General features: G+C 35.0%; 1 protein-coding gene across 6 annotated transcripts in view; it reads left to right on the top strand.

The window, feature by feature from the left end:
• HECTD1 (HECT domain E3 ubiquitin protein ligase 1) overlaps positions 1 to 13124 on the top strand; it is a 93169-nt gene that overhangs the window by 69340 nt on the left and 10705 nt on the right. For 5 of the 6 annotated variants that reach the window (XM_042989510.1, XM_042989508.1, XM_042989507.1 and 2 more), the window contains 9 exons: positions 2037 to 2159; positions 3729 to 3885; positions 6496 to 6718; positions 7815 to 7869; positions 8091 to 8273; positions 8660 to 8867; positions 8952 to 9037; positions 9255 to 9382; positions 11646 to 11847. In XM_042989510.1, the coding sequence (XP_042845444.1) occupies positions 2037 to 2159; positions 3729 to 3885; positions 6496 to 6718; positions 7815 to 7869; positions 8091 to 8273; positions 8660 to 8867; positions 8952 to 9037; positions 9255 to 9382; positions 11646 to 11847 (1365 nt within the window). The remainder of the gene's footprint in view (positions 1 to 2036; positions 2160 to 3728; positions 3886 to 6495; positions 6719 to 7814; positions 7870 to 8090; positions 8274 to 8659; positions 8868 to 8951; positions 9038 to 9254; positions 9383 to 11645; positions 11848 to 13124) is intronic. The other variant, XM_042989509.1, reaches the window with a different exon arrangement.

The following is a 13124-nucleotide window of genomic DNA, read 5'->3' as shown; positions in this document are numbered from 1 at the left end:
ATAAGATGTTAATAATTGGAATGAAGAGAGGAAAAGCAAAGTCCTGGTTAAACTGTGAAGCAAGGAAATAATGGCATGAGTATGAAAAACGTGGTTAATTAAGAAAAGCACTTTTAATCTGAGCATTTCTCCCTTAAAAGAAAATATATCGGTTATACAGTAAAACCTTGGTTTACAAGCATAACTCATTGCAGAAACATGCTTGTAATCCAAAGCACTTGCATATCAAAGCGAATTTCCCCATAAGAAATAATGGAAATTCAGATGATTTGTTCCACAACCCAAAAATATTCATATAAAAAATGATTACAATACTGTAATGTAATACAGAATAATAAAGAAAATACAAAATAAGGAAGATAAGTTAACCTGCACTTACCTTTGAAAACCTTCGTGGCTGGTGTGAGGGAGACAAGGGAGAGGAGGGTTATTATGCAGGATGACTTTCACTATCACTAACGGAACTAACGGAATCACTGCTGTTGGTTCGATGGAATCTTTTTCTTTTTGTGCAACTTTAACGAGGAAACTATCCAATGACACATGCTTTTGCCTCCTTTTGAGGATTTCACAAAATGTAACATTGCATTGTTGTTAAACAGATTCATTGCTCACATTGCTATAGCCTTATTCGGATGGTGCTTTTCTACACAATTTTGCAGTTTCCCACATTTTACACATTTCCCTAATCTCATTGAGGTGAGGGATTTCTCTGCCTTTCTCTCCTCCTCATCTGTAGACCAGATGCAGACGTAAACTTCTTATGAAATCTTGCAGTTTCAGCCACTTGCTTACCTCATTTGTACTTCTTGATGATTTCCTTGTTAATTTTGACTGTAGTCGTCTCCTTACTACCTTTCTTTTCAACCTTTTTCTGCAGGGGGGCCATGGTATGCACTTGCATGGATGTTGACTACAGTATAGTATTAATAAACTCTTGTCATATACTCTATTAAATGTAACCGGCAATAAGGCAGCTGAGGAAAGGGTCTATATCTGCAGGCAGCCTGACCTAGAATGAAGCAAAGCATTCCTAAGCTTATGCTTGTATGGAAAAGCAAAGGACTGTCCATAGGTGCTTTGAAGTGACAACAAATACACTAGTGCCAGTTGTGGGTACCTTCCAACATTCTAAAAAATCACATTTCTGCCAAACACCGTGACCTGAGACCAAGCATCCGAGCATGGGAGATGATCATCTCCAATCCACAGTGAGAGAGAAGAACCATTGACTCAGTTGTGATCATGTGACATTTGGCATCATGTACTACTCATATGGCAAGACATTGCTTGTTTAGCAAGTTAAAATTTATTAGAAATGCTGTCTTGCAGAACACCGGCAGAACAAGTTACTTGCAATCCAAGGTTTTACAGTATTTGGAAAATACTACAATGTCACATGCTGATGTTTTGACTGATTTAAAAGTGTAAAGAACTGCACTAATCCTAAACAATATAATTTTCATGGTTCTTCCACAATAATTATATTTTAGTACGTAGTGTTTTGCAGGCAGTATCTATGTATTATTTTCATCAGTCCTTACATCTACGAGGTAGAACATAGAAAAAAAAAAAAAGTATGTCCTAATTAGTTAGGTTAAGTACAAAAATGGGAACCCAAACTTAGAAAGTTTGATCTAGACTCTTAATATCTAACCACTATGATTGTCTTCAAACTGAACTTTTGCCTGCAAATACCCTTTATTATAACTTGTATATTTTTTATTTCTCTTTATAAAATTTTAGTAGATTTTTAAAAATTTCATAAAGTTGGGTTTTAATGGGGTGAAAAACTCTCAAGAAATGCTTTTAGTATATATTACTTAAAAACATTACAGTAGCATATTTCTTGTGAAGGTTAGTATACAATGTAAGTTGAATATAAAGCATTCAATTTTCTGAAGATGACTAATGAATATGAAGTGTTTTAAAGATAGTTTTGATAATAGGGGCTGATAGTTTGAGGTTAAGTCTGAATGGGGATATATATAGGTGTTAAATAATTAGACATGTCTGTTCACATTTTCTTATTTCAGATTCTGAGACGTCCATCCCTACAGCGTCGAGCTGGCTCCCGCTCTGATGTAACACACCATGCTGTCACCTCGCAGCTGCCACAAGTCCCTGCTGGAGCAGGGAGCCGACCTATTGGGGAGCAGGTAATATCTTAATGGTTATCTTCCCTTCAGTGTATTTTTCTTCCTTTCAGAGTAAGGCATCAACCAAAATGTCTAGAAAAATATATGGAGATTGGGGTGGGGGTAAGAAGCTAGCTACCAGATAGAATTAGCAAAAAGAAATTTCCCTTACTGCTTGGGTTCTGTTTTCTAGATAGAGTCCATGGTTGCTCTGGCATAATGCATAAAGGAGTTTCTTGTTTGAAAACCCTTCATCTTGACCCTTGGGTAGCAGTGAACATATATTAAAATGATTAATTGCTACAATCTAAGATTTATAGTTTTCAGTAGTAGAGATAATATTAGTCTATTAGCTAAACATTTATTGATCATTAGTTGAGTCCTAGGCACTGTTTTCAATACTTTAAGTGTATTAACTCATTAAAACCTTTTAACAACTTTTTGAGGGTTCTTATTAGTCTTGATTTTCAGATGAAGTGATTGGTAAAGGTCAAACATAGAAGTTTTGGATCTAGGACTAAAACCCAAACGTTCTGGCTACAGAGCTATCAAGTATACCTTTGATTGTTCTAAAAGTTAATTTTAATTAAGTATTCAGAACATGAGGGGCTATGTGTGTCTCTCTAAGTACATACATAATTGTTACTTTTTACATCAGACATTTACAACATTATAATTCATTGAACTCTTTTTTTGTTGATAGTAATAGTGAAGGGGAGGAGAAAATGTTCCTTCAAAACTTGAATTAGGGAAATTTTCAAACATTCTAAAAGTAGAATAGTGCATGGAATCCCACTAACACGTCATCTGATTCTAGTGGTTACTAGCACTTTATCAAACGTGTTTGATTTATCTGTCCCGTCATTATTTAAAGCAACTTCCTAGCATTATATTTTGTATATAATTCAGTATGTAATAAAATTTTCATTTTTTAAAAAGCAACTTATTTAAAAATAATAAATTCACAGATTCACAGGAAATTGCAAAGATACTAGGGCAGTCTTGTGCCCTTTGCCCAATTTCTTCCAGTGGTTACATCGTACCTAATTAGAGTATAATATCAAAATCATGAAATTGATATTGGTGCAATGTATGTATGTGGTTCTTTGTCATTTTATCATGTGTAGTTCTATGTAACCACCACTAAGGCAACTTACTTTTTGGTAAGCTTAAATCATTAAGAAATGTATGTGCCTATACATGTTTATATTGGCTCATTGTGTGTTTAAGAAATAAAGCTAAATAAGAAAGTGTAATGCCTATAGGGAAGTATTTATTATATACCTTATTTTAAAGATAGCACATTGGGGCACCTGGGTGGCTCAGTCGATTAAACATCCGGCTCTTTGATTTCAGCTCAGGTAATCTCAGGGTTCGTGAGTTTGAGCCCCATGTTGGCTCTGTGCTGACAGCTGGAGCCTGCTTGGGATTCTCTCTCTCCCTCTCTGACTGCCACTCCCCTGCTCACTTGCACACACTCTCTCCCTAAATAAATAAATCAACTTAAAAAAAGAAATAGATAGCACATCACTTCTGCAATAATGAAAAGTTTTATCTTGTTTGTCTGTATGTGGAATTTTATTTTAATAGGAAGAAGAAGAGTATGAAACTAAAGGAGGACGTCGGAGAACATGGGATGATGATTATGTGCTTAAGCGGCAGTTTTCTGCTTTGGTTCCTGCTTTTGATCCTAGACCTGGTCGGACTAATGTCCAACAAACAACTGATCTAGAGATTCCGCCCCCAGGTACTGTGTGTTTTAGTTTTTGTGATTTAAATTTAATATATACCAAAGAAGGTAGTTATATCTAATCAGGAAAGTAAGTGGCTATTTATATGTGCAGGTTGATAAGTAAAAATTTTTAGGAAAAAAACTGTATATCAGCCACAAGTCCTTAAAAATGAGATTATTTTTAAAGGAGCAAATTACGGTATATTTAAAGCACTGTGTTTTGTATTTGTGTAATTTTTAAAGGAAGACTCATTTAAAGGTGGATTGTTTGTATCCTGTATTCCACTAGATCTGAACTGCTATGAATTATTCCTGTTCAGATTTTATTTTGAAAAGTTGTATGGGGCGCCTCAGTTGATTAAGCATCTGACTTTAGCTCAGGTCATGATCTTGTGGTTTGGGCTTTGTTTGCACTGACCCTTTGGAGCTTGCTTGGGATTCTCTCTCTCCCTTTGTCTCTGCTCCTCCTCTGCTCTATTTCTCTTTAAAGCAAAAAAGAAAAAGAAATGTTGTATAGTGGTTTCATTTATGGTTTCTGGAGCTATTCATCCTGGTAACTCTCTTTCTTACAAGTCTGTTTTGGTTGTGGTAGGCATACTTATGATCCCCCAAAGGCATGTAGGTCCTAACCTCCAGAATATATGAATAGGTAATGTTAACCTGACAAAAGTAACTTTGCAGATGAGATAGAAGAATTATCCTGGATTATCTGGGTAGGTCCAGTGTAATGACTAGGGTCCACATAAGAGGAATACAGGAAGGTCTGAGACAGAGAAAGAGATTAGACAACAGGAAGCTGAGATGAGAGTGATGAGGGGCCATGGACTATGGAATATGGGCAGCCTCTAGATGCTAGGAAAGGGAAAGAAACAGATTCTTTCTTGGAGCTTCCAAAAAGGAACAAAGCCTTGCCAACCCATTTTAGATTTCTGACTTCTAGAACTAGTTGTTTCAAACGACTTGGTTGATGGTAATTTGTCACAACAGCAATAGGAAGAAGCTAATATACTGAGCATATCATCAGTGTAAGCCTGAATTTTCTCACCTCTTACGTGTAGAGAATAATAGTTTCTGTTTGACAAGGTAATTAAAAGATTTAAATGAGGCAAAACATATAAAGTTATTAGCATGACAGTTGGTGTGTGCTTCAATAAACGTCAGTATTGTACTCAGTATATTATCCTTAAGGAAGACTTAAATGTTGATTAAGTATAGAATGTATTCTTTACATGATAGAATGATACCTGTGTTAAATATGGAAGTATGCTTCGTAGTATAATGTTTTATGGTGAGGATGTGTATAGACTGAATCAAGATATTCCAAGATCCCTTCAAAAAAGAAAAACCTATGCTAGGGAATATAAATTCCTACAATATAAATTTCTACAAATTTTCTGTAGAGCTCTTTGGCAATATATTTCATATTGTTACTACTAAAAGTCTATACCAAAGAAATACTGGCTCTGTACCCAGATGTATATATACTGATGACTATAGAAGTATTATTTATATTGTCAGAAAATTAGAAATGACCTTTATTATGTATAATAACAGGGATATGGTTCAGTTAAGGTATAATGGTATGAATGCCATGCAATGAATAAAGTAATACTTTAAAAGACTCTATCATGATACGAGGAAAAAATTCCTGAACTAATAAAAAAAGATTGCACCACCAAATACACTATGAACCTGTATGTGGGTGTGAGTGTGGGTGTTTACCTCACAATCCACTCATTGAACATGAGCAGGTCATTGACCAGAGTATGTGGTTTTCTCAGTAGGTGGTTTTTTTCTCGATGTAGAATTATGAATAATTTTAGTTTTCTCATTTATAAGAATAAAATGTTTCTGAAATCATACAGTTAGCATGTGTTTTCTTTTTTTTTTAATTTAAATGAAAATTTTTTTTAATATTATTTTTTTTTAATTTACATCCAAATTAGTTAGCATATAGTGCAACAATAATTTCAGGAATAGATTCCTTAATGCCCCTTACACATTTAGCCCATCCCCCCTCCCACAGCCCCTCCAGCAACCCGCTGTTTTTTCTCCATATTTAAGAGTCTCTTTTGTTTTGTTCCCCTTCCTGTTTTTATATTATTTTTGCTTCCCTTCCCTTATGTTCATCTGTTCTGTGTCTTAAAGTCCTCATACGAGTGAAATCATAGGATATTTTTCTTTCTCTGACTAATTTCACTTAGCATAATACCCTCTAGTTCCATCCATGTAATTCCAAATGACAAGATTTCATACTTTCTTTTTGATTGCCGAGTAATACTCCATTGTATATATATACCACATCTTTACCCATTCATCCATCGATGACATTTGGGCTCTTTCCATACTTTGGCTGTTGTTGATAGTGGCATGTGTTTTCTTGTAATAATGAGAGATCCCTATCGTATGCATAAATGCAGCTTTAGTGCCATCTTTAAGTAACCTAGGTTGATTGTTTTCATTTCTAAAAAACGAAAATGTTGATGCCAGGAGAGTCCTAAGTAGTTGTTGTCTTTAGCTAATAAATGGCAGAAGAGTTTAGATACCATGTAGCTTTGTCTCCCAGTGCAGTGTTCTTTCTGGACTGTTTGTTTTAGTGTAATTTTTTTGATGTCTTATTTTTAGGAACACCTCATTCAGAGCTCTTAGAAGAAGTTGAATGTACTCCATCACCTCGATTAGCCCTCACTTTGAAAGTAACAGGTCTTGGAACAACTCGTGAAGTTGAATTACCACTCACTAATTTCAGATCAACTATTTTTTACTATGTACAAAAATTGCTTCAGTTGTCCTGTAACGGCAATGTGAAATCAGATAAACTTAGGCGTATTTGGGAGCCAACATACACGTAAGAGATTTTCACGTAATGTTTTAAGTAAATATTTTCATGGTACATGAGCCAAGAAGCATTATAGTTCTGTATTTTTTCCTGTAGAAACAAAATGGTTCTTGTTCTCTTGGTTTACAGCAGCAGACAAGAGTGTTTCTGACACATGATGTAGAATGGTTTAAGGTTTCAACTGGTTTAATTAGAAATAAACTAGACTAATATCTTATGTAATAATTGTTGAACTCTTTGGGATTGTGTATGAAGTACTAAATATTTTCTATTTGTTATTTGTTTTGGGGTTTGCAAGTTTAAATCTACCTCTCTTTGTTCATTCATTCGTTGAACAAGTAATGAATAATGAACTTGGGCACATTTAATATTTTGGTGCCTCATTTTATTAATCTGTAAAATGAGAGTAGCTGTGAGGAATCAATGAATTAATATACATAAAGTGTTTTCAATATTGTCTGGGTGTTCAGTATTCCCCATAATAGTTATTTATATAATAGTATAGTTTAATATAATTTAATAATACTTAACAATCATCCTCATGTAAACTTATTTTTCTGATGTTTTGTTAACATCATTGATAATTTTATATAATGTCTAATAAAGTGATGTAGATCCTTTTGAGAGAGTACACAAGGCTGTCAGGGTATTTCCCCCACCCTGTTCAATTTTTACTTAAGTTTCAAATTTGATCTTCACTGCCTGTGTGAATATAAGTGCTCCTGGTCCATGTTATTCCTATCGTATTTTTCTATCTTGACCCAGAAGCAAACCATTTCTCATCTCTTTTTTACAACAGTATATGAAAGTTATAACATGACATAACATATTACTTCATACCTTTAAAAGTTCTAGGTTTGATGTATGCGTTCTTTGCAATTCTGCTAAATTTGTAAATAGTAGTTCTTTTTCAGAAACATGATTTCTGCTACTTTCCCCCATGTTTGACACATTTATTTTCATAAATTCTCCCTGAGTTTAATGTTTAAACATATGGCTAATGAATGACATCATTCATACATCTTTCAAAGAATTGAAGCCTTATTGGAAATAACCACAAATCATTTGATTTATGAATTAATGTGAAAAATATCTTCATGTTTAGAATCATGTACAGAGAAATGAAGGATTCTGACAAAGAGAAGGAAAATGGAAAAATGGTAAGTTATATTAAATGGGTCTTCTTGGCTACTTAGTGAAAAAAGGGAAAAATAAAGAAAAACTGCTACTTTTAATTGAACATTTGAGGGGAAAAAATTACTAACATGGAATTCTTTAGATGAGGTTAAATGCATGATTTTAAAGCTACCTTATGTAATGCATGTGAAATAGCATAGACTTTTAATCAGGAAAGGCCAACATTTGGTTTTTCCTATTGTAGGGTTGTTGGTCTATAGAGCATGTGGAACAGTACCTTGGCACTGATGAATTACCAAAGAATGACTTGATAACCTACCTGCAGAAGAATGCAGACGCCGCTTTCCTGCGCCACTGGAAATTAACTGGCACTAATAAAAGTATTAGGAAAAACAGAAATTGTTCTCAGCTCATAGCTGCATATAAGGTATATATTGGCTTCAAAACACAATTGGGAATGGCTTTGTGCTTTGTTTGCAGCTTTTTAAGATTCTTAAGAAAAAGGTTCATTGGGACATGTTTGAAAAAATGAGGTTGAATTAATGTTGTTAATATGCCAAGTACTAAAATTCCAAATATGATTTGTGATATTGGATCTAAGTACATGGTTTTAACTATAGCTTACAGTGGTTATAGTTTATTCGGGAGCTCTAATGGTTTAGAACACATTGATTTTCAATTTGGGTAATAGTGTTTTTATTTAAAAAGAAGGCAATTCTTTGAAAAATTTCAGCATTTTCAAATACTAATAGTATGATATATTGCTTTTCTTGAAAATGTGATTAATGGCTAGTTTGCTAATTTTTTCTATAGGATTTTTGTGAGCATGGAACAAAGTCTGGATTAAACCAGGGGGCCATTTCTACCCTTCAGAGTAGTGATATTCTTAATTTGACGAAAGAACAACCTCAGGCCAAAGCCGGTAATGGTCAGAATTCTTGTGGAGTGGAAGATGTCCTTCAGCTGCTGCGTATTCTCTATATAGTTGCAAGTGACCCTTATTCAAGAATATCCCAAGAAGGTCCGTAAGAATCCTTGTTTCATTTCTATGGCATTTTAAAAAGGAAGTCAGTTTAAATTTCTATTAATTTTATTACTTTTACAGAAGGTGATGAGCAGCCCCAGTTTACTTTTCCACCAGATGAATTCACTAGCAAAAAAATCACAACAAAAATTTTGCAGCAGATTGAGGTAATAAACTCAGTCGAACTCTTCAGTCTGTAACTTTTGGACTTTCAAGTACTCTCTCTTCTTCCTTTTCTACCTTCCACCATCTCTACTGTTTCTCTGATTCAGTGATTTAGACCATATGGTCCACTGCATTAATTTCTTCGTTAATTACTTTTAAGAACTCCTTTTTGTCTTTGTAAATAATTGGCTTAAGACATTGTTTTTTGTTAATTTACAGGAACCTTTGGCATTGGCAAGTGGGGCTCTGCCAGACTGGTGTGAACAGTTAACCAGCAAGTGTCCTTTTCTAATACCATTTGAAACTAGACAGCTTTATTTCACATGTACAGCATTTGGTGCGTCAAGGTAGGAAATGTGTCCTTTAATATTTTTTTAATGTTAAATAAGCTCAAAATGTGCAAGTATACTTTATGTCAGGACTGATGGAAGGAATATATTATCTTGTTTTCTTATAAAGAGTTATCAGTATTGAAACACGTTTTGGTTTCCAGTTAGATATGTACTCTCTTACAGTTGACCTTTGAACAATGTGGGGTTAGGGATGCCAACCCCTCTGCACTGTTGAAAATCATATTTAAAAAAGTATAACTTTTGACTTCTCCTCCTATTGACCAGAAGTCTTACTGATGACATAAACAGTTAACATGTATTTTAAGTTTTCTTTATTTGTCTGTTTATTTGGAGTGTGAGCGAGAGGGATAGGGGCAGAGAGAGAGAGAGATTGAGAGAGAGAATCCCAAGCAGACTGTATGCTGTCAGCAGAGAGCCCGACACAGGGCTTGATCTCACAAACTGTGAGATCGTGACCTGACTCAAATCAGGAGTCACCTCAGGGTGCCTGAACCACCTGGGCACACCTACACTGTATTCTTAGAAACAAGTAAGCTAGGGAAAATAATATGTTTTGTTTCATTTTTTATTAAAAAAATTTTTTTAACATTTATTTTTGAGAGAGAGACAGAGCGTGAGTGGGGAAGGAGCAGAGAGAGAGGGAGAGACAGAATCTGAAGCAGGTTCCAAGCTCTGAGCTGTCAGCACAGAGCCCAATGCTGGGCTCAAACTCAAGAACCATGATCTCATTCATGGAGTCTGACGCTTAACCGACTGAGCCACCAGGTCCCAAATCATAAGGAAGAAAAATGTGTAGTCCTGTTATTTATTAAAAAAAAAAAAAAAAAAAAAAATTCCACGTATAAGTGGACCCATGCAGTTCAAGCCTATGTTACTCAAGGATCAGATGTATTGTGTTTTCCATCAGCATTTACAATACAGTTTATTAAGTAGTTTACATAAATTATCTCAGGAATACCAAATTAAACGCTTATGAATACATAACATGGAAAGGTTCCTTCCTTCTGGCCACCATTTTTTTCTTACAGTCTTCAAACATACTACATAATTTTATACTTCTTTTTTCTGTCTGCTTCCACTAGATGAAAGTTTGATGAGGGCAGGAATTTCTGGCAGTTTTTGTTCACTGATCTAGCTAGAGTTCCTAAAGCAGTATGTACAGCACATTGGAGGTATTCAGTAATATTTTTTGAATGATTGAGTACCCAGAATACTTTCGAAGTAGATGTAAGTAGAAAAGTTATAATTTAAAATGGAGCAGTATAATGATAGTTATACTATTTACAAATCATTTGTACATATGAGATCATAGCTCTGTTGTCATAAGTGGCATTGGTTATGGTTTCTGTTTTATAGATGAGGAAACTGATTCTCAGAGTTTATAGCTGATTGGCTTGAGATTAACAACAAATTGTAGCACACATGAGAGCAAATCTTTCATTTTCTTCCTTCTAGTTCAAGATTCTCCCACCCTCTAGGGTGGGTTAGCTCTGTATTGTCCAAAAGAGAGTATTTTTTTATTTTTTAAAGATTTTACTTTAAGTAACCTCCACACCCAATATGGGGCTCGAACTTAACAACCCCAAGATCAAGAGTTGCACACTCTACCAACTGAGCTAGCTGGGTATCCCCAAAAGAAAATACTTTAAAATCAGTAGCATTTTTCAGTTTGTAGCACAGTAATAAATAATTAAGTCAGCCTAACCATTTTATAGTTTCTCTGATAGTTAAGAAATCATTTGCTTGTATTTTTGTGTATTATAAGTTTGTCTATTTTTTTAATTGAAGTTGACACACCATATTACATTACTTGAAGGTGTGCAACCATGATTCAGCAACTCTGTACATTATGTTGTGCTCACCAGGGTAGCAACCATCTGTCCACCATACAATGCTATTACAGTACTATTGACTATATTCCCTATGCTATTCCTTTAATCCCCAGTTTGTGTGTATTTTTATGTGTTCTGTGTGGTTTGGACCAGAGAGCTTTATTTTGATCTGTTAATTACTCAGGTAAAGAGGAAAAATGCAGGCCCAAGTACTTCCTCAATTTGTTTAAGGAAAATAATAAAAGAGCTTTATATGTTTTAACTCAGAGAGGAAATAATAATTGATACAATAAAAAAGTTTACTGTATTTTCTCACCTAATAAAATACAACTTAAAATTCTTATCTTGGAATTATGTTGCTGGTTTAGTAGTACATTCAAACTATTACTGAATGTTACAGCTACATGAATATTTTTCTATTTCAGAGCAATAGTGTGGTTACAAAACCGACGTGAAGCCACCGTGGAAAGAACAAGGACCACCAGTAGTGTAAGGCGAGATGATCCTGGGGAGTTTCGAGTGGGTCGTCTCAAGCATGAAAGAGTAAAAGTTCCACGTGGTGAATCTCTGATGGAATGGGCTGAGAATGTCATGCAAATACATGCAGATCGGAAATCAGTTCTTGAGGTACTGCACATAGAATTTCTTTTAGTATGCAGGAATGACAGAGAACCAGCCAACCTGTTTGTTCCACAGCATGCAAACTGCATTAGATAGAAACGGGAAAGGATTTCTCTGCCCTCTGTGTAAGGCCTTTCCCTCTCATAGAACATCTTTTGAAATAGGATGTCAGCTCACCTCCTTAAAGGTTAGGATCTTTTGATTTGATGAGTAGCAAAGAGTATCTTCCCTCTTGGGGTAGGAGAATGCTTGGTCTTTTTGAAGGATACTTCTCATTGCTTAATGAAGCCTGAACTGAATAATAGCACTCACTAAGGATTTTTTTGATAGTCTCAATTTTGGGGCGCCTGGGTGGTTCAGTCAGTTAAGCGTTGGACTTTGGCTCAGGTCATCATCTGGCGGTCTGTGAGTTCAAGTGCCACATCAGGCTCTGTGTCGACAGCTCAGAGCCTGGAACCTGCTTCAGATTCTCTGTCTCCCTCTCTCTCTGTCCCTCCCCTGCTCATGCTCTGTCTGTCTCTCTCTCTCACAAAATAAATAAAGATAAAAAAATTTTTTTTGATGTTCTCAGTTTTACCTGTACATTAAGCTATGCTATTAGATACACACATTTTTTTGGAGCATACTGTTTTATATTAAACTGTGCTTGGCATTATACCATGGGTCTGTATTCAGAGCTGTTATAATAAATGGCAGTATAAAACATGATGTATTTTCTGTAGAGATGTTATCGTAGGCATTGTCGAGCATATCCTGTATGCTTATTCTTTCTTCTATGAGGGACAATGAAAGAAATCTCTGTTCTGTCACAAATATGAACCAGCTGCTTAGTTTATCTTTTGGATCAGAGACTGATCATGACAGATATGCTGTATCTTTAGAAAGTATATGAGACTTATGGCTTTCACTTTAAACTCTATTTGCTTTCATCTTATTCTTCCTACCCATATATTCCTCTAAGTAGAAAATCCTTAATTATTTTATTTTTTTACCATGCACTGTATGTTTTTGTAAGCTGCCTCTCACATAATTGGGGAATATGTAGAGTATGGACACAAAAACCTTGGAAGTAATTTCCTCAAGTCAGGAATAGAGGAAGAGTTTAGGTTTTGGTGTCATATAGGCACACAGACAAATCTGTGTGCCATCATTTCTTCAAGCAAATAATTTAACCTTTTTATCTAAACTTTGGTTTCCTTTGGTGTAACAAAAGGGATGAAAATCTATTTTGTAAAGTTGGTGTGAGAGATCACTTTGTGAACAATGTTCACCATGGTGTTTAA

Source organism: Panthera tigris, chromosome B3 (genome assembly GCF_018350195.1).
Source record: "Panthera tigris isolate Pti1 chromosome B3, P.tigris_Pti1_mat1.1, whole genome shotgun sequence".
Lineage (NCBI taxonomy): Eukaryota > Metazoa > Chordata > Mammalia > Carnivora > Felidae > Panthera > Panthera tigris.
The sequence above is the reverse complement of the archived record's forward strand: the minus strand, read 5'-3'. Positions and strand labels throughout refer to the sequence as shown.